Source organism: Staurois parvus, unplaced genomic scaffold, assembly GCF_062004578.1.
Source record: "Staurois parvus isolate SC_StPar_1 unplaced genomic scaffold, SC_StPar_1.0 ptg000748l, whole genome shotgun sequence".
Taxonomy (NCBI): Eukaryota; Metazoa; Chordata; class Amphibia; order Anura; family Ranidae; genus Staurois; species Staurois parvus.
The window spans coordinates 3,908,525-3,933,977 of record NW_028318544.1 but is presented as its reverse complement, the minus strand read 5'-3'; the positions used below and the strand labels follow the sequence as shown (position 1 = coordinate 3,933,977).

The 25,453-nt window shown below is 39.9% G+C and overlaps 1 protein-coding gene across 2 annotated transcripts in view; it reads left to right on the top strand.

The window, feature by feature from the left end:
* Nucleotides 1-25,453, top strand: part of NCOA2 (nuclear receptor coactivator 2) — a 132,080-nt gene that overhangs the window by 98,696 nt on the left and 7,931 nt on the right. Inside the window, exons 16-20 of one of the 2 annotated variants that reach the window (XM_089654288.1) lie at nt 534-623; nt 1,511-1,757; nt 7,882-8,056; nt 11,375-11,573; nt 14,091-14,180. In XM_089654288.1, coding sequence (XP_089510414.1) covers nt 534-623; nt 1,511-1,757; nt 7,882-8,056; nt 11,375-11,573; nt 14,091-14,180 — 801 coding nt within the window. Of the gene's footprint in view, nt 1-533; nt 624-1,510; nt 1,965-7,881; nt 8,057-11,374; nt 11,574-14,090; nt 14,181-25,453 lie in introns of both variants that reach the window. The other variant, XM_089654287.1, reaches the window with a different exon arrangement.

Below are 25,453 nucleotides of genomic sequence, written 5' to 3'. Positions count from 1 at the left end.
TGTTTCATATACTTTTGATTTCAGATAATAAAGCAGGCATTGTAGATTATTTTTAAATAGTGGGGAAGGATTACCTTTCAAGCATTTGTTGTGTGTTACACCATTGGGAAGATTGCAGCTCACAGGGTCTCAGTGACACCCCTGTGACACAGGACAAGGAATCGGGGGAACTGGGACCACCAGAATAGGGTCACACAGCACAAAATATGATTGAGGCTCTAACCTTTCATCCTCTTCAGACAGTAAAAACATGACAGACATTCTAGCTTTGATTTATGAATGCCTGTTACAGGAAATTCCAAAATTCAGTTAGTACTCGATAATCTTTATCATTTTTATGGTCTTTTTTTTTTCTTCTTCTTCTTCTTTTTGGCTTTTTAATTCCTGGAACTTTTATTTATCAGTGGTTTTATGTGTTTTACTTTATAATACATATATTTGCATTCCTCAATTTAAACTCTTAATGAATACATTACCAAACTGATTTTATAACATAAATTCTAGACACCCAACACTTTGTTTTTGTTTTTCAGAACCGGCAACCTATAATGAATCCCATGAATAATGTCTCTAGTATGAACATAGCCATGAGGCCTGGGGTACCAGCTCAGATGAGAGAACAGGTACACATTAGAAATTACAGTTACAAGGCCATATATTAATTTTTGTTTATAATGTAAGCTTTTGACCATAAAACAGATCTAGCATTTCTGGGTCAGCGTCTCTTGCCTGGACTAAGATGCTGGCTCAAAGAAGACACAATAACGAAAAGTCTAGTGTGTGGAAAAATAGCCTTATGTTCTCAGCTCTGTGTATAGCTCAGGACCTTCTTTATAGCGATAGAAGGTACATGACCTAACATACTATTTCTGTCCCTTGTGATGTAGACTAGAATTGGCACCCCTCAATAGGGGGAGCACTTGTCCTTCACAACCAGCAGTAATATATATATGTGTGTGTGTGTGTGTGTGTATGTATATGTGTATGTATATATATATATATATATATATATATATGTGTGTATGTATGTATGTATATATATATATATATATATATATGCTGTGTGCACATAAATGATAAAAAGAAAAATACAGAGAGGTGCTGGCATAAGTTACAGGTGAGCTCATTTTATGGATTGCTGCTAATATCACCTGTTTACACTGCCAATACTCTTAAAGGTGTCCTGTTTTTTTTTTGTGTACTTTGTGACATGGAATTTATTCATGCACACTTGCAAAGATACTGACAGATCCGTTTTTTTTTGTTTTTTTTAAATCAAATGTTTATCCTGAGCTGTGACAATAAGTTATATTATCTGTGTAGAAAGCAGTTATAGAGGAAGAGTTTTATAATTTTTACAAAATGTAAAAGTTGTGATACCAGATATCCCCAAAGAGTAGTGAATACTTTTTTATCTATCTGTATTATGCTGTGCACTGCTCAGTAGCTCATCTCGCATTAATGTGTTGCATTTCTTAATAGTATATTTGCTAAATTTGTTTGTTCACAGGGACCTATCAATGCACAAATGTTGGCTCAAAGGCAGAGGGAAATCTTGAGTCAGCATTTACGGCAAAGACAACTGCAGCAGCAACAGCAGCAACAACAACAAGTGCAACACAGAGCCATGATGATGAGAGGACCTGGACTGCCCATGCCACCGAATATGGTGGCTTCTCCTGCCATGCCAGGATCAATAAGCAGCCCAAGGATTCCGCAAGCCAATGCACAGCAGTTCCCCTTCCCTTCAAACTACGGTACTGGAATTCCATCCCCACCACCTTTCACCAGCCCTTTCTCCCCAGTGCCCCCCAGCCCTGGGTCACAGTCGCTCTCTCACAGCTCTTTGCATGGCTCCCAGATGAATCTGGCTAACCAAGGGATCATGGGGAGTATGGGAGGACAGTATGGCCCTGTCATGAATCCCCAAATTCAGCACAATGCCTTCCAGTTTGCCAGCTCAGGTACCAACTTCCACTTTTAAGTGCAGGTCTTGCTTTAACCTCTTTAATGCCGCTAGGCCTGCAACCTATTGCAAAGCAGTACATTGCAGTCCACCCCCACTCTACCAATGGGGTGTCAGCAGTCTTCATAGGCTTGACGAGTTCTTGGAAGTGACTGGGTGGCAAACAACAAACCAGTCTATGCCGATTAGTACTTGAAAGTTTTTCACTCTTGTATATGCAAGACTTTTTTCATCTTCTAAATTAAACTATTTACCAGTGTTGCCCCACAACATATGAAAATATAGATGTAGTTGCTGTACTAGTAGGGTAGATAAAATAAAAGAGAATTCATACTTAACCTGAGGCCTTTTGCCAGATCATTCATTTGAACAAAAATCTTCATGTTGGTTTACATGAGCATTCAACATTTTTAATGCATGTTATTTACCTGTAAAATCCTTACTTGTGTAGAGATTCCTAGATTACAGTGCCCAGTGGAACTCTGTGGGATTTTTTTGAATATCAAATGAATCACAGCTGTCCCCTTCCATTTCCAAATATACAAGTTGATGACAGGGTCTCCTTAAGATTCAAAGCTTGTAATGGCACCCTTCTCATTTCTCTGTCTGCAGTGTTAACATCAGGTTAGTGAGAGAACACCACATTTGATAATATTTTGAACACCATCTATGCTTCTGGTAACCTATTTTTTTTAACCAAAAAATACAGTGATAAGTAAGTTGCAGATGACAGTGTAACGGCAGACATGAATAGGGAATTGTCATACCCACTAGATCCCTAGAATTTTCAATATCAAGTAGGGCACCTTTTGAAACGACAATTCAACTTGAGATGTTTTAACTAAAATTAAGTTGTCTGACTTGAGTGGCAGTATCTGGTTAATACAGTTCTGCTATGATTCAGGAATCCTGAATAAGTGGCACTTTAGCATATGGTTCTTTCACATTGTATTTACCCCTTAGGTTCAGCTGATTTCTTTTATATTCCATTTCGGGTTATAAGGCTAACACCAGAATCCTGTTATAGAATTACTTTGAAAACGTTAGCTGTTGGTAGGAGGCTTCTCTCAAGATCAGAACTTTTGTATAACAAATCACTTGTGGTAGTTTTTAATTTAAAAAAAGTGAGTTTTCATAACTCAAAATGCCCTATAAGTCCATGTAATGACTTTAAAAGTACTTTTTAAATGACATGGACTCCATGGAGCTGTTATTTGGAGTGGAGGTATGTAGGATCATAAGTTTAGGGTCCTCTCTGACAATCAGATATGTCGTGTGTTTTCGGTCTCGCTGCGTACCTCCATTATAGCATTAAAAGGTTGTGTCCTATTTTGGAGCTACTGCTCTTTTCACATTGCTATCACAGCTGGTGCCAAAAATGTACAGCCACATTATATTTATGATGAATGAGTATTAAGTCATGCCTAGGTTTGTGTAAGTATATTTTAGGGTTGCACCACATTACCAGCTTTCATCAGCAGATGACACTACATTTGCAACCATTAATAGACTATCTCTGTCTGTAGGAAAAAGAGCATCCAATGTGTTACAGCTAAGAGTAGGCAGAAACAGACTGCTCTTATTTTCTTTGTTTTAAAGGATAGGTTCACCTTTTACGAAAAAATAATGAATACACATCTTTTTGCAGGTAAAAAAAATGTGCATTTATTATTTTATTACACTGCAGTCTGTAAGGCATTGCACCTGCAGAGCACAGGTGCAATGCCTGGATCCTGCAGACTCTCAGTAAGTTGTCTGTCCAAATCTTGGATGGGCAGGCAGTTACTGAATGGCAGGAAAAATCAGTGGACTAGGAGAGTGCTCACCAGCACCCTTGCAGTTCATTGAGAGGGACAAGCCATCAGCCGTAATGGCTGATGGTACTTGTAGCCATACTATCACAGGAAACTGTGAATGACTGATGTGTCCGTGTGGACGGAGCTGTTTTTAAATTGTGACAGTGGCTGTGGGGAGAAGCAACCCCCTCCCTCTGTCACAGGGGAATTTGGGGGGGGAGGCAGGAGCTGGAACATGTTACATCTTCCACCCTATATATGAGTGGAACTTGTAACATGTTCCAAAAGTGAGCTTAGCCTTTGAGTTTGGATGCTAGTTTGAAGTTTTACCAGTATACTTTGTAGACATTGATCCAATGTTCAGTGAAGTAAACTTACATGAAAGAACAACGGAGGTTAGCATTCCTGATCTCATGTGCTCCTGAAATTGTTTTGGCTAGTATTGCTGCCTTTGTGGCTTTAGTACTTTGAGTCACTGACCCATAACTAGTTTGCAAATCAGAAATTCTGACTACCCAGATCTGCAAACATTTTCCAAGTAATGACTCTAAATATTGAAGTCAGCAGATCAATGTTAAAGCCCAGACAACTAGCATTTAAAAAAAAAAAAGTCCTGCAGTGGCATCTTGCTTTTCTCACGTGACAGTTTGCTTTAGTTTTGCATTGTCAGTAGATGCTTTTGCACCTTTAGGTTTTTGCATTTACAAGAGTGAAAACACCAGTAAAATATTCCAAACATCTCATTGTTCTCTTGATCCCTATAAGTACAATGTGGTTGATAAAAAAAAAAAAAAAAAAATCCAAGATGTAATAACTGCATGTGACTACTAACATGTCATTAACATCCATTGACTGACATAATACATCTCCTTGACTTGTTTTAACCTGTAAACAGTGGGCCAGTACACTGAATTTGCCAAGCCTATAAACCCTAAACTAGCTGAAGTGCTTAACTCTGCTATAGCTGTGTTTCTGGTGTGGAGAATCTTCCTGTTTCTTCATTAGATCACATGTTCTCTCATATCCATGCTCTTGTATGTGACATACATGTACTGGCTTGGCCTGTTCTTGTGTGCTTTCTTTGCTGGTGTGAATATGCCACTCATTGGTAGCACAGTATTTTTGTTCTCATTTGTAATGTTGTGGTGTGCAAGATGTAATTAGGCAACACACAATAACATCTTCGGGGTTTCCCAGTCTTGTCAAGTTACAGGGGTTTTCTATTAAACCACTGAAATACAAGTCACAGGGGTTTTCTATTAAACCACTGAAATATAATGGAAGAGTGGCTCTTGGCAAGTGTTAGATTCCAGTGGCATTTTTGGCATGACTTTGCATATCATAGTATTGAAGGAAAACTTACAGATTTTATTTTTTTCCTTCTTGTAAAGCAGTTTGATTGTGAGAGAGTATAGTGTCTTCTGCAGTAAAGTTCTCATATGCTAAATGTTGAACTTGTCAGACAAAGCTGGGTACACGTTTTTTTTTTTCTTCATTTTAGCCACCAGGCTAATATGGAAAAAAGCACTAACAGATTCCTGCGTCCACACAAGCAATGTGGATGCTGGAATTCCCCTTGCTAGGACATTGTATTCTTGACAGTGGGGCCTCCCTGCTGTCAGAATACACTGATCAGCACTGCAGCCGATTAGCTGCTGATTGAAGAAGGTTTTCCAGCAGTCCTGTTTGACAGAAGCCGATCATTAGTTTGGCTTCTGTCAAACAGAGAGGGCTACACAAACATTAAGATTTGGCCAGTCCCTGCTGAACTTCGATCTGTGTGCCCAGCATAACCCTGTCATTACCTGTCTATGCTATGTTTCCACGAAACCATTTTTTGGAGGCACACAAGGCAGCAGTAGACTGTAAATGTGCCTATTCTAAAACGCCATAAAACTATCAGCGCAATAAGCAAGTATAATATCTACCTTTACTACTTTTTTTTATTCACTCATTTACAGTCTAAGCACTATTTGACTTTAAAATAAAGCTACTCTTTGGGGGTTACTTACTAAAACTGAGTGCAAAATCTGGTTCAGCTCTGTATAGAAACCAATCAGCTTCCAGGTTTTATTGTCAAAGCTTTAATTGAACAAGCTGAAGATGGCAGCTGATTGGTTACCATGCACAGCTGCACAAGATTCTGAGTGCACCAGTTTTAGTAAATCTACCCCATTAAGTCATATAGGATATATTTAGTGGACATGAGTGATAGGAATTAACCCCCCCCCCCCGCTGATAAGTTAAAAGTAGGAAGTAGGTAGAGTATATTAGCTAAAATAAATGTTATCTTAACATCATTTTTCCTGATGAAATAATAGGTTTTAGGCTAGCCATACACAGCTCAATTTTCTATTATTCTGCCAGGAGGCTGAACGAGAGAAAGATCGGTCAATATGCCCATCCATGCTAAACAACATGGAGGAATCTGCACTGTTACTATTGTAGTCAATTCTTGTTGCAGTAGCACTGCTGAACAGGGACTACAGCAGAGATGATGGGGTCACTACTCGACACATCATTTTTCTACCCAGCTCAGATGATGTTTGCATAGACTTTTGTGAAACTTGGTGGTGCTTGCAGGGCCACCCAAGGATAAAATTTGAGCCATCCAGCTTTAGATCCATCAGTCAAATATGGGAATGCCGCACATAAGCACTCGCTGCACAGCTGCTAAAGGCCAAGTGTCTTTGGTAGTTGGCCATATTGACTTCTTTGCATGAATGGTTCTTGCACTATGTCCTTCAGTCCATGAAATTGTATTGTATGTGCTACCAGCAAAGGGGTGGCATGTTCATTGGGAAGAAGGAGATCATATTATTTTGCTATGAAAGTTTGCCATAGTATGAGTTTCTGTACATGTGCAATACATTCAGTCATTTCAAACTCGCCCATTTCGGTTTTGAACAATGACCTCTCTTATTGCTGCTTTGTAACTGCCTCTTTAAAATTTCTCCACAGTGGAAGGTGTATCAATGCAGACTATGTCCCTATGTGAGCTGATCTTTTCCTACTGAATCTGAGCAGTACATTTTCATGCAGAAGATACAGCAGTTATATCGATTTAAGTGGTCCTGTCACTCTTGTAGTAAATGCCTTCAATTTACACAGAAAATGTAACCTCAATAATAACTTTCATCTTCATAGCAGTTTATCTGCTGTAGCATGACAGGTCCACCTCAATATGAATGTCACTGAATCAGAAGAGCTTTGGTAAGGGCAGCTGTTTTGCAGTATGTTTTTACTCAAGATGACTAAACCCTGAGTGCTGGAGTGGGCTTCAGATTAACACATTGGACTTAAGGGCCTATTCACATCATATGTGTGGGCCATTCTGGCCAGCCTTGCCCAGCCAGTCCAAACACATAAACAAGGAAGGCAATTTGATTTATGTCTTATTAGTTTTTTTTTAACAGCTGCATTTATTGAAGATGTACAGTACTACAGACAGAGGTACATAATGTATTTTTAGTTTAGTTCACAGCAATGTGTTGTGTTAGCATGTGCTGAAAATAAGGACATGATACATTTTTATGCAGCTCAGCATGTTCGGACGCACTAGCCCACATCACAATACATTTCAGTGCATAAAGATCAATGAAATGTCATTAATAAAATTAAGAGGGAAAAAGTAAACCAAGCAACATGTTGTATCAACATTTCGCACTGGTCCTTCACAACGCACCCAGTGGGTATGCTTTATACAAAGTGTGCCTGCTAGTGTGAATAGGCTCTACACTTAGAAAGTTATACATCTCTTGTTGATGTCAGTAAAAATTAATTTCCTGCTACTTTAAACAATTGTATTACTGCTGGTATAATGGGATTGAAACTATTTAAGCGTTATTCTGTAACCAGCAGTATCAAAATGAGCTAAAGTGTAGTGGAAATTTACAAAAATCTTTTGGCTCTTTACAGAAACAAGTTCCTGATAGTTTCACTCTGGAATTGCATTGATACACCTCTCTACCTGCAGGTTCTGCTGCGCTTCCAGCTTTGTTTTCGTGTGGCTGTTATTAGTGGTTGCTTTTTAAAATATATGTAATAATATAAGCTCCTATGTGATATATTGCATGCCTATTGAAGTGTGTTCCATGTCTAAATTAATATGTCCTTTAGGAATGAGTCAACAGTCAGACCCTGGATTCACTGGGGCAACAACCCCTCAAAGTCCAATCATGTCACCCAGAATGGCTCATACACAAAGTCCCATGATGCAGCAGTCACAGGCTACCCCTGCCTACCAGTCAGCAGACATGAATGGATGGACACAGTCAAATAATAGTGGGAACAGGTAATACATTGCTGCCTATAATTACCACATGTGTAAAAGTTGTTTTGTCAGGCATGCATGCAAACCTTTGTATGTGAAATTAGATATTTTTCGTGAAACTAACTCTAAACAGAAAAGTCAGATCGCAAGTCCAATGGTTTACACACTGGGGGAGTGATTTTTAGATATAATATATTTTGTTTAAGAAGTGCCTTAAACCTGTCCGTTTATCTAGATACCGGCCACAATATAGTCCACTTTGTCATAGATGTGGGGCTGCCAATGCCACCTTTTACCACCTCGTTTGGTCCTGCTCTGTTATTCAGGGGTACTGGGTTGAGGTCATCAGGTTTTTACATGATAAAATGTTCTCCCCTCTTACCCTATGCCCTAAGCAGTGTTTACTGTGCTTATTTCCTGACTTGGAGAGCGATACATTTCATAGTATTTTCCTGCAAGAAACTCTCTTTATGGCCAGAATGTTAATTGCCAGAACTTGGCTCCGTGCTTCACCGCCAATCGTACAAAACTGGGTGGCTGCAATAAATAGTACGCTACCACATAAAGTTATTTACACACATAGATGATGCCCCGCTAAATATCACAAAATATGGGATAAATGGCTAAATTCCACTTCAACCTGTGATTTGGATGACAACGAGGACTTATGATGCTGCTGTTTTCTCCAGATGTTAATTTATTGTTCCTATTTGCCGTAAATAATTTTCATGATGTACATGGTATAGTCCTGGGTATGCTGTTTACCTTTTTAGTGTCACTCACTGTGACTTCAGATTGTATATGATGTACCTCCTATTTCCAGCTGTACTGACTCACTTTGAAATATATACTTGTTTTGTTTCTCCCAAGTCACTTTATTATGCAACATGGGCTTCACCACAGCTTTACTCATGGAAAATGTCACCAGGCTGTTCTTGAGCTCGTATGATGTATAATACTACATTATATGTTCCTCTCTTAATAAGGAGAATTTAGGAGAATCTTAAAGTGGAACTTCACTCTCTCAATCAACATTGACTATTTTTAATCCTTATGCTTTTAGCATTAGTAAATAGGAAAGTATATCATATTTACTTGTTAAAACTTTTTTTTTACATTTCTTCAGTTACTTCCTGGTTTCTATGCCAAAGCAAATTATGTCATACATCCCAGGAGTCTTCAGGATGGGAAGGTTCTCAGCTTAGCCAATGCCTGAGCTATGGGCAGATGGATTCCAGGAAGTAAATGCTACATGAATCATCTTCCCTTAGTGAATGTGGAACCTAGAAAATGTGTATGTTAATCCTGTGCCACCAAACCTATGTGCTTATTCTATTTTTTCTTAATATAGGTGGCTGCTCACAACAAAAAGTGTTCCCATCAGAAAATCAGTATTTTAATATGTGCCTCCCTGAGTGTCAACAAAAACCTCTCAATGTACATGCAAGACTAAAGAAAAGTATTCATTCGTGAAAGTGCTTGTGATTTCAAAGTGCAATTACAAATTCACTCAATATGCACTTTGAAATCACAAGCACTTTCACTAATGAATATTTTTATAGTCTTGCATGTAAATTGGGAGGTTTTTGTTGACACTCAGGGAGGCGCAGCAATGCACATATTAAAATACCTTACTGAAGATGGCCACGATCAGAATTGCTAGGAGGTGTTTCTCAAAATGATTTTTCAGTAAAATAAAGCATGGATAGATGTGGGAGTTTGCTTTGAATATCAACAATGAATTAAATAGCATTTTTGGTTTGTGGTGCTCAGATGCAGTGCCGTTCCACTTTAAGCAACCTAGATTATGCAGTTCTCTTTCCTTCCACCATGGATGGAACCAGCATGCCCATAGATGGATTGAATCTAGGCCAGTCCCTGCTGGACCAGCTGAAGTTCCATCCATCTACAGCTGGCTTTAATGGTGAGATCTGACACTTTGTTATGCCATATCTATGTCCCAGTGGGATCATGGTCTGTTTGGGATTTGTGAGGGTTGTTTTCTTGGCACTGCTTTCCTTGCACAGCTTCCATCTTATCTTGTCCAGTGGTTTTCATGCTTGTATGGTGGTAGGGAAATTACATTGCAAGCTTCTTGATGGGCTTGGGCAGTACTGTAAAGCTGGCCTTAGATGGATTGAATTTAAAACTAAAATTCTTTGGAAGTCTTATAAAAATTTGTATGGAAAAATTCTCAGAACATTCAAAATATTGTTTGCTTTTATCACTTGATTTTAGAATGATGGACGAACAAAAACCACATACACTGTAGTCACGAATAAGCACTAGCAGCGCGAAACACGCTGACCTTTTCCTTGCTCCAATGGTATCCACTGTTGCCATATAAGACGTTCTAAAGATTACCAATAAAGTGGATGTAGTTTTCAAGTGTGCAGCCCTTTGGATCCTGTTGCATTTGCTTCTCTGTTAGAATTTTTTTTCTCAAATTAACAAATTTCTATCTTCTTCTAAATTTGTCATCGCTGTCGACAAAAATGAACATAGATTTGGCCCAATAATGTTTAGAAATTTGAATGAACTTTATTAGAACATTCTTTTCCTTAGAATTTTTGTGCCAAAATATACGCATCTATGGCCATGTTAATGTACTGCAGAATTTGTTCTCTTTACGTAAATGAGTTAAAGTGAAACTTCATACAGATTTTTTTTTTTGTTCGTTGATTGTGTGGGAAGATTTTGGTATTTTGACAGATTTTTTTTTTGCTCATGTTTGCCCTCGCCTTTTGTCATAGTGACAGTTTGTGAGAGGAAGCCCAAAATGTCATGGTTGACATCAAAATGGGAGGCGTGTGGAAATCCTCCTATGGGGGACACTTGTTGCAGCCACAGCTGGCAATGGTGGGTTTACCTTTCACTTCCTCTCATGTCTGGGACAGGAAGTGACGTGAAGTACCCCCAGTTGGAACTTCAAGGAGCAATAAAACCTGACATAGGTTATACTACAAATATTGGTGAGTTAGAGTTATAGCAAAGCTGCTCTTGATGTGGAATGTTCACAAATGCCCCTCCGATTATCAGTAAAACCTACCATTTACAGAAATGCCCTCGACAAACACGAGCATCAGACCACTTCTAGCCAATAAAAGTGCCCTATCAGTGTTTCCTTTAGTGAACAGATAAATACGTTTAGACTCTCCCTGAAAAGGGCCCATGAGCCTTGTTAGTGGTTGCTACCTGTGTTCCATCTCTGTGAGACATACAGATGTATATACACTAAACAACTAATATCTTAACCAGGTGACCAGTGCAGCACTATAATAACTGTGTTTGAATGGGTTATTAAAATGCTTGATCTAATAAAACCATCTTGTTTTTCAGCATGTTTTCACAACCATCGCCTCCACACTTTGCGCAACAAGCTGGCACTGGCATGTTCAACAACAACATGAATATCAATGTGTCTATGGCACCCAATACGAGTAATATGAACACCATGAACCAGATGACTGGGCAGATCAACATGACCTCAGTGACCTCCGTGCCTACATCAGGACTGTCCTCTATGGGTCCAGAGCAGGTGAACCTCTCATCACTTTTCCCGTGTTGTCTCAATGTATTATTGAATATTTTTTATTTTGCTCAGTATAGTCTAATGTTGGTATGGACACATTAGTGTAATGGAAACATCACATGAGTTTAAGATGTAGGGCTTTCCATTTCTTTGTAAGATGACAAGCACTATATTTTTTAATAGTAGGCTTAATGGGTGCTTTTAGAACAATCAACCATACTTGCCCAAACATCAGAGTCATTCCTGTCTTAAAGATTTAAAGTTTTGAATGCAAATTTGAGAAAACCTCACTATGTTTGTGTTCCCATTCACACAGCATACCTAAAAAAAAAAAAAAAAGTCCAATGTATACATTTTCTTACCTTTTTAGCTGTTATGTTTAACCCTTTGTTAGGACAGACCATGTTCAAATCTGGTTTATAGCTGATAAGGAAGAACTGCACACACAGTACAGGTAGTTGTAATACACTTTACTGACTTTTTATATCTGTGTTAGTCACGTGATATGATCTTTAAACCTGAGAGCCCTGCCTTACTCCAGTACAATAGCTCTTCTCCAATGAGAGCCTTTCTTCCTTCCTGTGTAAGATATACAGATCGTGTATGACAATCAGACTGCCATGTAAGGCTGGCCATACATTATACAATTATCTTCCGCTTTTCTGCCCAATTTCCTTTAGATTTACCTTCAACTGTGTAGTGCAAGGGCCTGCCTGATTGGATACAACTGAAAGTGTTGTTTAGGTTTGTCCTCCTATTACATGGTTTTTGGTAAATCTAAACCAAAAATCTCCAGATAATTGTATAATGTATGGCCAGCTTAAGTCTACAGGTAAATTAACAAAGTTTTAAATAATGTAAAACAAACTTACAGTAGGATTCCTGCCTAAAAAGGCCATACATTATTCTTTTTTTTTTTTTTTTTTTCATTCAACCAGCAGGTTAAACACAAAGAATGACCCAGTTCCCCATCTGCACACTCAGTGTGGAAGAGGGAATCACTCCTGCGGTGCTATTGCATTCTGATGGAAGGTAATACACTGTCAAAATACACTGATCAGTACTTCCAGCTATAGCCAGCGGCACTGATTACTCAGGAAAAACCCATTAGATTGACTTGTGTACAACCAGCCTGCTTATACAAGTATTGAAATTCATCTAGTCCATGCTGAATTGTCCAAATTTAAATCCATCTATGGTGCCTTTACACTAACTAGCCTTACAAAAATCCCCTATCCCTATACTGAATAACCTGTGTAAAGAAAAAATTGTGTGTACTTGCTTCTTTTCAGCCTACTCCGGTTCAGTCACATGATCCGGCCCCCTTGTGTCAATCAACAAGGGCGAAGATCATGGGAGCCTATGAGTGGCATCTCCCTTCCTTGAATTTCCAGCCATTGTCAGGCGCTCTGTCCTGTTCCCTGCAGCTGCTGCTGACTAAAATGGGATCTCGGGACCGGAGCAGGCTACAATTAAAGCGGTGTTCCAGTTGAATAAAAAGAAGAAAAAAAAAGTCAGCAGCAGAAAAAAATGTAGCTGCTGACTTTTAAAATATAGACACTTACCTGTTCATCGGTCCGGCAGCGTCCTCACCACGGCTGGTTTCACTGGCAGTCTTCTCTCCCCGGCGCCTTAGGCGATCGCAGCAGAAGTGGGAGCGGGTACCTGTCAAATTCAGATACCCGCCCCCCCCCCCACTCCCCAAAGTTGCCAATCCTTAACGGGGAGCAGAGGACTAAGGCTTGAAGCAGAACTTCCCCTTTTGGGTGGAGCTCCACTTTAAAATATATACATTTTTTACACAGGTTTGTCAGCATAGGTAGCAGTAGGGGGGTGATGAGAGGACATATTAAAGCTAGTTAGTATTATGTAATTTCTTCTTTAAGTTGACTTTTACACAGTAGTCATATTAGTACTGAGCTAATCTGGCTTTTGAGAAAACCTAATAGGATATAGCAAAGTGCAGTAACGTCGTTCTTGCTGTTCACTTAGTAAATTTTCAGTTTTACAAAGTTAATGTTCACTTACTTTAGTGAATAAGGTAAAGCAGTGCTGACTTCAGTCATCCAATCCCTGCTCCTTTAGTAAATTACTGTAGTCATTCCAGATAAAGCTGTATTCTGATTGGTTGCTTTAGATTGCTGCTCTTCACACACATCAGTTTGTGTTGTAATCTTAAACATGGCTTTACATTTGTGCAAAGATAACTGTCTGTTATAAAAAACGAAGCAGGCCTGCGGTTAGCAGCTTTCATGTGGTCAGACTTCAACTATGTATGTGTACCTTTTATGAAGAAAATGGCTCTTTCAACTGCCTGGACTGTATAGGTTGGAGCACATTGACTTCCTCTGGCACTGATTGCTGCATCAGATGGGCAGGCAGTGAACTTTAGAGGAATATTGAGGCTAGGGTCTGTGCCACTAGTCATTGTTTACTAGCCCAACACAGACACAGCCCCATTACTTTTCTGTGGCATACCAGTAAGAAATCAGGTATTTTAAAACTGGTCTTTTGGCTTCCCAGGTTAATGACCCGACTCTGCGAGGAGGCAGTCTATTTCCAAACCAACTACCTGGGATGGATATGATTAAACAGGAAGGAGATGCATCACGGGTAAGGACCACTGTCTTTCCAGTGCACTACTGTTCCTAATAAAGTGTCTAGCTGGGCTGCATTCCTTAACCATTAGCCGCCTGGCCAATGGCCGTTTGGCGGCTTCAGAAGTGTCTCTCCATTCCGGGTGCACGCCATTTGGCGTGCTCCCGCACATGCGCCGTTTGCGCTAATGCAGAGCGGCGCAGCAGTGCAATCTGTCACCAGCCGTGCACCTCGGACACGGCCGATGACAGATCCGAGTACCGGCTCCCGTTGCTGGTACCATGTGACCTGCTGTGACCAATCACAGCAGGTCACATGACAGTTGTATACAATGGATGGCTTCATTCATGATGCCATCCCTTGTATACTAGTGCTTAGCTGTGAATGGTCACAGCTAATCACATGCACATGTCATGTGATTAGCTGTGACCAAATCACAGCTAAGCACAAAAAAAAAAAAAAAAAAAAAAAAAAAAGCTGAATGAATCGATTTCATTCAGGTAAATGCTTGCTTATAGCAAAGTAATTCTTTGCTATAAGCAAATTGTGTAAAAAAAAATAAAAATAAAAAAAAAATACTGATCACTTCCCCAGAGTAGTACAATGTTACTATGGTAACATTGTACTACTTTGGTCATAGTAAAATATGAAAAACAAATCTTAAAAAAAATAATAAAAATGTAATAAAAAATTAAATATAATAAAAAAATAAAAAAAATATATATATATATATTTTTTTTTTTTCATACTGTCACCAGTCAGTGTCCCTGTTCACCGCCATGCCAGTTATATGATGACGCTGTACTGCACTGGTGACAGTATGTAAAAAAAAAAATAGTGAAAATTATTTTTTTAATTTTTTCATGACTTAAAAATACAACTTCAAAAAACTCGCCATGCCTCTTATGAAGTACGTTGGACTGTCTACTCTGCAAAAAGGGGTCATTTGGGGATATCTGTACTATTCTGACATTCTTGGACCTCAAGAAATTAGATTGGCTGTCAGTACTTCAGGATTGATCAATATTCAGATCTATACCATAGTTTGTGAACTCTATAACTTTCCTACAAACTAAAAAATACATCCTAATTTGGGTTATTTTCACCAAAGACATGTAGTAGAATACATCTCGGCCTAAATTTATGAAGAACAATTATTTATTTGTAAACTTTTATAACAGAAAAGTTGGTCTTTTTTTGTTAATTTAGCAAAAAATAAAAACCCCAGCGGTAATTAAATACCACCAAAAGAAAGCTCTAGTTGTGTGAAGAAAATGATAAAATTTTAGTTTGGGTACAGTGTTGTATGACCGCGCAATTGTCATTCAAAGTGTGAGAGCGCTGAAACCTGAAAAATGGCCTGGGCAGGAAGGTGTAAAATTGCACGGTATTGAAACGGTTAAGTTATATCCAGACCACCTACTGGGATTTTTGCTGGACAAAGCTGTCTGTAATACTGGATTGCTGTAGGCACCTCTGCTTGTCACCTACCACTGTTTCTCTTTGCTATCAGCAACCCCTTCTCACGCATATGATTTTGAACAACCATTTCTGAATTAACCATCCCTTTCCTTACATTATACTTGCAGACCCTCACTTCATCACCTCTCTCCCATTACTTGCACCTTCAGCTCCACATCCTATACATTCTTCTCCTTTTTCACTGTCTTGCAGACCTACTTCTATTCTTAATTTTCCTATAGTTCTGTAATCCTGTCTTTGCACCAGATGTCACTGGAAAAAAAACCATACATTACAACTGTCACTGTGCAGGAGCGCAAGGTGGAATCTCCCCTCATTTTGCAAATATTTTTTCACACTCTGTCTTGTAACTGAGACAGAAACTGACCTCCATTACGGTGACAGACATCAATAAAATTTCAAGCTCCATAAGAAGAACTTTATTTTCTATAGGTGAGTGGCTCATCATAGGCTCCAGTGTAATCCCCTGGTGGTGGTCTGGCTCGGTGAACTTTGGGTTGAAGCAAGTTTTCTTGTTTAACCACTTGCCCTTCAGACGATTTACCCCCCCCCCCCCCCCCTTTCTGACCAGGCTTTTTTTTTTTACGATCTAGCGCTGCATGACTTTAACTGACAATTGCGTGGTCATGCAATGCTATACATAAATGACATTTATGTCCTTTTTTTCCCACAAATAGGGCTTTCTTTCGGTGGTCTTTGATCACCCTTGCAGTTTTTATTTTTTTACTTTTTTTCTATAAAACATATCCAGTTAAAAAATTTAAAAATCTAATTTCTTCATAAATTTAGGACAAAATGTTTTCTGCTGCATGTCTTTGCTAAAAAAAAAAAAAAAATCCCAATACATGTAAATTAATTGCAGTTTATATACTGGAATTTTTATTTTTTTGTATACTAGTAATGGCGGCTATCAGCGACTTATAGCGGGACTGCGGTAGGCATTCTGACATTGGGTGGGAACTAACTGCATCTGACATCCCGATGACACTAATAGAGTGATCAGTGCTAATAAAAAGCACTGGCACTGTCCTAATGACACTGGGCAGGAAGGGGTTCACTGTGCTGGTTTACATTATGTGCTGTCTGTGTTTTACTATGGAAACATGCTGCTTTGTATTTCTATGCAGAGAAATTGTAACACTGTCTCTCACGTGTTACAATACACCTACCATTTGATTTTTAGACTGATCATTTCTTTGTGAGTGGGCAAACATTCAAAATCAAAAGGGGATCAAATACTTATTTTCTTCACTGTATACATATGTGATTTTGTGCAGCCCTTCTGCCCTGTAGCAGTAGTTCTACCAGAGGGTGGCGAGAAAGCGGTTATACAGCAGAAGAGAACCTTTGGCATCACAAAATGGGTCACAGTCATCCTCTGTTTTTGATAAACAAGAAAAGTTGCTGCAGCCTGGAATGTGGTGCTTAATTTCCTTTTCTGAATAAAATTACGATTGTTTCTAAATCTCCTTCACTGTACACAAAATTCAGTGTTCGCTGGAGTTTCACTTTAATGCTCTGCCTTATGTTGCTTTTGTTGCAGTGATCTATCAAAGCCTTCCAAAGTGTTTTCCTGTGCTGGCAGTTGGGTTCCATTATGAAAGCAGATGTTTATTTGCTCTCTATAAATCCTGTTTATGGGGTAACTTTCATGGATGGTTTTACTGAGGGTTGGTAATGTAGGTTTCTCCTGGTGACAATGAATGTTTGATTCATGTCTCCTCTGCTTGTTTACATATAACATTAACTAGAAAATTGGCTTTGTTTTTCTTTTCTTTCATTTAATTGCATTCTACTTACTGCAATAGTTCCATGAATAATAAATGTGTTGCAGTTATGTGCCTGTCTATGGTAAGAATAATGGTGCCAAGATGACTTCACACAAACTTTAATCTTGAGCTCATAGCACTTAACATTCCATATATGACTTTGCAGCATCACATCCAACACATGTATTTTTGAAGGAGACCATTTTACAGGCGTGCACTGGAGTCCTTATTAGAGATTAACTCTTGGAATCTTTTTTAGTCACAGAGCATAGGACACTCCATTTTAAAGGAAATGTATACTGGTTTTCCATATAACAGTGCAATATAATTAAATCCCAACTCCATGAAGCTAGAGCATTTTCCACTGCGTCTGGGCTGCATCTGCACTGCAAGGTTACTTTACAGTTTTAGTTTAAGAGTATGAAAAAGAGCTTTTACATACCTGATCCTGAGCTCCCTGGCAGACAGTGTCACAATCTAGCTTACAGGGAGAAGTGTGGTTCTCCATTTTACCCCAAACTTCTGCATTTTGGTACTAGAGCAGACATTATCCCCTCATTCCCCCTCCCTCAGGAATGCATTCAGTGTAGCTGTTTAAACAATCCTCTTGCCAAATAAGGTAGTGAAGATAGCAGTTGATTTTGTGTAGAAAAAGAAGCTGTTATGTTTTGGGTGTAGTCAGAGAAGTGAGGATTTTCTGCGTGCAACATCTCGCAGAGAAAGAGAAAAGATCTGCCTGCCTTAATATCGAAACTACCAGTGGGAGATCAAAGCATCCTTTTGGTCATGAGACTTGAAGCTGCTTAAAACCAAGGCTGACTGGCAAGTACTTTAACCCTTTAAACTCCTTTCTGTTATCTGTTTGCTGTGCTGTTATGCTCTGTATATTTATATATATATATATATATATATATATATAAATATATATTGGTAACATCTTCTTTCTGTAAATATTTTTACTGCACCCTTTTGACCTTTTGGTAATAAATCTTACTTTCTAAAAGTGTTGAACTGTTTCTATAGCTCCTGAATGTAACTTACGAGTCCCTGCCGCTGAAGAGCGCTACTATGAGTGTTTAACCCTCTGTATAACCGGTCTGTAGAAATAGTGGTATACTGTCGATTAACCAATCATCCTAGTGTATTGCTGAGTTTCCTCTTTCTCTGTATAAGAAGAAGGTGGTGGCAGTGTGAAGGGTTAATTGTGAAATTAACCTGACCCAGTAACAATCGCTCCCAGGCTGCCGGTACATAGATTGTGGTCTAATTAGCTAGAAAATTGTTGTGCAGGGTGCAGCTGGGCATGGCATTGTTACGCACGTGACATCGCGGTTTTAGATTGGCTAGTCCTTCGGTCACGAGTTTGGTGAGAAGGGCTGGGGTCTGACGCTGCGCCCGTCACAGACAGCACTCCACCACACTCCTGCATTGGACTGTCCTTTGACATTAACACATCCAGTGCAGGGCTGTAGATCATGCATTGGTCTTGGTGACACCAAAACCTTAGATTTCTGAATGTACGGAAGAAGCGGCTGAGGGTACTGGTCTAGCAGAGCAAAGGATCTTACCAGCAAGTTCCCTAAACGCAAACATGCAGTTAACTCTTGCAGTGTGGGCACTGCCCCAGTGCGAAGGATAACTTTCAGATTTCCTAGAACTGAGCTTTAAGATTTCAAAGTAAAAGTACATTAGCAGCAACATATAAAATATTGCTTAAGAACATTTAGTATTTTCATTGTGAGCCAGTGATCTCACTCAATACTTCTTTCCCAAATTGTCTTCCAAGAAAGCATATGAGATAAAGGCACCTCCAGCAACAGAAACAGGAAATACATCACCAAATATACTTTAAAAGGAAGTCCTCCTGCTGAACTGGTCGGTTTTTGTTTCCTCCAGTCAGCGGAGATGCTTCACCTGGAACCTAGGTGAGGGAGGCCTCTGTTTCTCTGGCTTTCCTTTTTTTACACCCACCTATTTACCTACCTGGCTCCCTTGGGAGCAGCTAGTAGGGTTCTCTGCTAGATTGTCCTTCAGGACCCCTCCATCGTATGGGAAATAGGTGGCTTGGTTCCTTTTCTCCTTCTGTGTCTGGTGAAGGCCATGTCTTGAATCAAGACACCGCCTTGACAGGGAGCAGCATGGGTAGTGCATGTTCCCAGCCTGAATGTCTAGGTGCATGCGCTGTAGGGCACTTTGTGGTGGGGGCTCATGCTGTAGCTGCGTTGGTGTGCAGGCTGGCTGTGTTTCTGGTTGACTCGATGATGTGGGGTGAAGTAATTTCCAGGTGCTGGAGGCTGTGGTTCCAAGCCTCATTCTCGGCACAGGGGAAAGGGGGAAAGGTAAGGGCCAGCTTGTGCCTTAAAGTGGAGCTCCACCCAAGAGGGGAAGTTGCGCTTTAATCATTTGTCCCCCGCTCCCCATTAGGGATTGGCACCTTTTTTGGGGGGGGGGGGGACCCAAATTTGTGACAGGTCCCAAAAGACTACAGGGCCATTCCCAGGACAATGCTTCTCGCGCATGCGCAGTGGGAACCCGGCTGTGAAGCCACAAGCTGTCACAGCCGGGTGCCCATGCTGAGGAGAGAAGATGGCTGGTGAAACCAGCCGTGGTGAGGACACCGCTGGACTGAGGGATAGGTAAAGGTCTGTATTTCAAAAGTCAGCAGCTACAGTTTTTGTAGCTGCTGACTTTTATTTATTTTTTCCAGCTGTACTCCTCTTTAATGGTGGTTCATTCTAGCAATGACTGTTTGGACACTAAAGGTGGAGGAAGCAATACTGCATTTTGAATTCTTCAATGCAGACTGCAGCTTAGGCAGATACAGGAGCCCTTGACACCAGCCAGTCACAGGAAAGCTGGAGGCTGCTGTACCTACTTGCTTTCAGTTGTGTTTGCTCCTAGATTTTCAGTTAGTGTCTCATCGATCACCTTGGGTCCCTTGATGTTGGGCTTAATTGTGGTTGAGCACTGTTGGGCTGTAAATATCTAGGGGGTCCTTACTGATTTCCTGTCTTGACTGGTTAACTTTAGACTATAGCTCCTGAAAGGGGAGCAGATATCTGCAAGTGCTTTTGGTAACCTCCTGTACAGTAATAGAGGAGTTGGCCTCCACCTTCCAATCTTTAGGTCATCTTGGTAAATATGAGACCCCTGCCCAACCTGACCATGCCAAGATCCCCTGCTCCTGTGTTGTCAGCTGTAGGGGTTCATCAGATGGCGAATCTCATGGTGGATGTACTGGCCTTACTACTCCTTCCCAACTGGATTCATCTATCAGGTGTAGTGAAAGGAAATGTTCTCTACTTTAAGGGGAGAGTTGAGTATTTCTGTGAGTATAATTGCTAATTTCCGGGCAGTAGGGGAATGCAGTATTTAAATCTTCAAGGGTTGAATGTCCACAAGGGTTGAATGTCCAAGAAGATGTTGATGTCCTTTTTAGGGTATCTTGTAGGCACTTGGCTTTCAAAGGGAAGTATCTGTGTTTTGTATACTAGCATGTATTAGAGTTTAAGAAAGGAAAACCTTTTTCCAGTCCACTCTGGGCTTTAATCTTGATTGTTTCTATTGGCTGTCACCTGTGTGTGGCTGCCCCACAGGTGGTTTGGCTTGGCTTCCTACATACAGTACAATCTCCGGACTATTAACATAACCCAAAGCTGGCAGAAATTCCACCTCCACTTGTCTCACAGAGTCTTCTTTTTGCACTAGAGAAGATCTTGAGAGGCTGAATTAGAAATCTCAGCTCTTGACGTGGGCCTTGTTACCTGGTATACTATGACCTTCACCCACTTGAATTGACCTGTATAGTCATTATTTGTGTGTATGTATATGTTGGGGCTTCTTTCATAGATCCTTTCATGTTCTCTGTGATAGAGATCTGTCTCTTGGGTTAAGTCTTCAGTCATAAAATGAGTCTCTTTTTTTCGGGACCTCAGGTATTATGTTGTTAGCATCTAGGGCCTGATATGTAGTAACCATGTTGTGCTATTCTGATGGTTTTGCATGTGGAAACTCATTATGTCTGCATGGGACTCTTATGCTTAGACTTTTGCCAGGACTTTAGGTTGTTCAGGTCCAAGGATTCATTATGTATCCTGCTGCTGTACTTCTCTGTTTACTGCCACCTGTAACCTTTAAGGGTGCTCCAAAAATTGGATGTTTCCCTGGGTTATATGTTATAGCTTAGGCCTCACATAAATTTTTCACAGCCTCTAAGTTGGGAGATTCACATTTTTTGTCCACTTGTGGCAGAGGTCTCCAGGTTGAATGACCATCATCTAGTATTACAAGTGGGTGGTTGTATTGATTGTCTACAAGACTTCTTCACTGCACTGTTGTCCACTTATATGGTAATCCTTGTGCATGCCTTTTGATAGGGTGAAATTATGTATATTTGTGTCAATACAGACTTCAACAGGTTTCTGTCTGCTAATTTATTATGCCTCTGTTTGTTAATGGTTGTCAATTACTTTGATGACTTTGTGCATATCTGTATCTCTGTACATTATCCTGGAAAACAGTTTGGGAAAACCAGAGTTGGACATACTGGTAACACTATTTCCATGAGTCTTCCAGGACCGCAGGATTCCTGCCCTTGGGCTATGTTCTTTTTCTGTTTGTATATATTCAGGTTTTGTCTTTCTGTTCTTTTTTTTATCAGAAAAGCAAAACAGTTATTTGTGAGGAGGGATTTTTTTAGGTGCAAGCATCAGTAGGTTAGTATCCATACCACAGAAAGTATATAAAATAATCCAGTTTTAATGTACAACATTACATAAAACAACATAAACATTGAAGGCTGACAGAGTGTACTTAATCCTCAGGAAAGCGTATAAATCTCAAAACTCTATATTCCACCAGACATCAAATACCAACTAGCTTATAGCGGCAAGAAGTAGCTTATACCTTGTTTAGAGAAACCTTCATACCATCCTTTCATCAAGCACTGTCTGTTAGCCTTAACTTTTTTTTATGTTGTTTTATGAAATGTTGCACAATAAAATTTGATAATTTTATATTCTTTCTGTGGTATGGATACTAGCCTACCGATGCTTGCACCTAAAAAATCCCTCCATACATAGAATTGTTTTGTTTGATATGCATTCTGGGATGTTGGCACAATCCTTCCCTGTTTGTTGCTTTCGGTTTAGCAGGAGGCCTTCTTTTTAAAGTAGATTTGGTGATTTCTTTCCTGTTTCTGCTGAAATAGTTGCCTATACATCTTGTGCTGTCCTGTAAGACTAATGGAAATAGTTACAGGTAAGTCTAACTCGGGTTTCTATAGGTTTGACAGTTTTGTCTCACCTCCTCCCTTTGCTGATAAACCCCTATTTACGGAGGTCAGTAGCTCAAGCTGAAATTCACACATATAGGTGAAACTCGAAAAATTTGAATATCGTGCAAAAGTTCATTTATTTCAGTAATGCAACTTAAAAGGTGAAACTAATATATGAGATAGACTCATTACATGCAAAGCAAGATAGTTCAAGCCGTGATTTGTCATAATTGTGATGATTATGGCTTACAGCTCATGAAAACCCCAAATCTACAATCTTAGAAAATTAGAATATTACATGCAATCAATAAAACAAGGATTGTACATAGAACAATATCGGACCTCTGAAAAGTATAAGCATGCATATGTACTCAGTACTTGGTTTGGGCCCCTTTTGCAGCAATTACTGCCTCAATGTGGCCTGGCATGGAAGCTATCAGCCTGTGGCACTGCTGAGGTGTTATGGAAGACCGGGATGCTTCAATAGCGGCCTTCAGCTCTTCTGCATTGTTCGGTCTCATGTCTCTCATCTTTCTCTTGGCAATGCCCCATAGATTCTCTATAGGGTTCAGGTCAGTTGAGTTTGCTGGCCAATCAAGCACAGTAATCCCACAGTCATTGAACCAGGTTTTGGTGCTTTTGGCAGTGTGGACAGGTGCCAAGTCCTGCTGGAAAATGAAGTCAGCATCCCCATAAAGCACGTCTGCGGAAGGAAGCATGAAGTGCTCCAAAATCTCCTGGTAGACGGCTGCGTTGACCCTGGACTTAATAAGGCACAGTGGACCAACACCAGCAGATGACATGGCTCCCCAAATCAACACACACTGTGGAAACTTCACACTGGACTTCAAGCATCTTGCAGTGTGTGCCTCTCCATTCTTCCTCCATAGTCCTTGATTTCCAAATGAGATGCAAAAGTTGCTCTCATCAGAAAAGAGGACTTTGGACCACTGAGCAACAGACCGGGTCTGTTTTCTTTAGCCCAGGTAAGACACTTCTGACGTTTGTTGTTCAGGAGCGGCTTGACAAGAGGAATACGACATTTGAAGCCTATATCCTGGATCCGTCTGTGTGTGTTGGCTCTTGATGCACTGACTCCAGCCTCAGTCCACTCCTTGTGAAAGTCCCCAACACTTTTGAATGGCCTTTTCCTGACAATCCTCTCCAGGCTGCGGCCATCCCTGCTGCTTGTGCACCTTTTTCTTCCACACTTTTCCCTTCCACATAACTTTCTATTAGTGTGCTTTGATACAGCACTTTAGGAACATTTAACTTCTTTTGCAATTACCTTTTGAGGCTTTCCCTCCTTATGGAGGGTGTCAATGATAGTTTTCTGCACAACTGTCAGGTCAGCAGTCTTTCCCATGATTGTGATTCCTACTGAACCAGACTGAGAGACCATTTAAAGGCTCAGGAACCCTTTGCAGGTGTTATGGCTTAATTAGCTGATTAGAGTGGGACACTTTGAGCCTAGAATATTGCACCTTTTCACAATATTCTAATTTTCTGAGATTGTGGATTTGGGGTTTTCATGAGCTGTAAGCCATAATCATCACAGTTATGACAAATCACGACTTGAACTATCTTGCTTTGCATGTAATGAGTCTATCTCATATATTAGTTTCACCTTTTAAGTTGCATTACTGAAATAAATGAACTTTTGCACGATATTCTAATTTTTCGATTTTCACCTGTACACAACCATGTCAGCAAATGCAGTGCAGCCCAACCCAGTCTTGGCAGAGAAGTAGTGCATGTAGGGGAGACTGGCAGGGGGATTTTTCTTTAAGTTTTACCCATGACAGCTAATTAGCTGACAACACTGCCTGTTTCACAGAAATGACTAGCAGTTATCAGTTTATCAGTACTGCCTGCAAATCAGTAAGCGGTCTATTTGTTTTCACACAGCTTTCACCTAGGATTCCAAAAGCGTTTGAAAGTTGGGTGAAAGCTGTGTGAATTTTGTGTGTGCAAACATTTATAAATAGACTCTGAGTTTTTTTTAAGTTTTTAGAGTACGGGGTTGTTTTGGTTTTTTCTAATTGCAACTCAAACATGTTACCACAGTATTGATTGTGAAATATTGTACTCAAGGCTACAAGTCATAGGGGATTTATGAGAATTGTAACTTTTTATTTGTCCTAATTTAAATATTTAATGACAACAAATCTTTTTTTTTAAAGGGACAGTTTAATTCTCTTGTTCCCACCCCCCATCCTTGCTTCATGAGGATTTTACTTAAATTTATAATACTCATCTGTGCCAGAACTAAAATGAAATGAATAATTTATCAGCACCCCCATTAGCCCTTGCTTAGTTAAAACTTTAATTTTGGATAATAAAACATAGCTTCAGTTGTCCCTCTATTTAAAAGGCAATCTGCTCAGCATAGGGTCATGCTGTCCTTCATAAATTTATGGTTACAACTCGGTTTGGCAGACCAGTAACCTATGCATATGATCTTGAGAATAAAAGTTGATTAGCCACGGTTTTCTAAGCTCTCCAAGTACATAAAGCTGGAAATACAATTTTTTCATTCCGCTCACTCCATCTACACAAACGAATCAGATGGCAGAGTACCCAAGAGGACACTGTGTTCTGGCAGATGCACCCACTGCTGTCAGAGTGAATTGATCAGCGGCTACAGCCACTGATTGACAAAGGTTTTCCAGTATGTCCCTACACAGAAGTTTGATATCAAACGATCAACTTTTGTTGAGCAGGGGCAGGTTTACACTGATCAGAATTAGGACTGTCCCTAC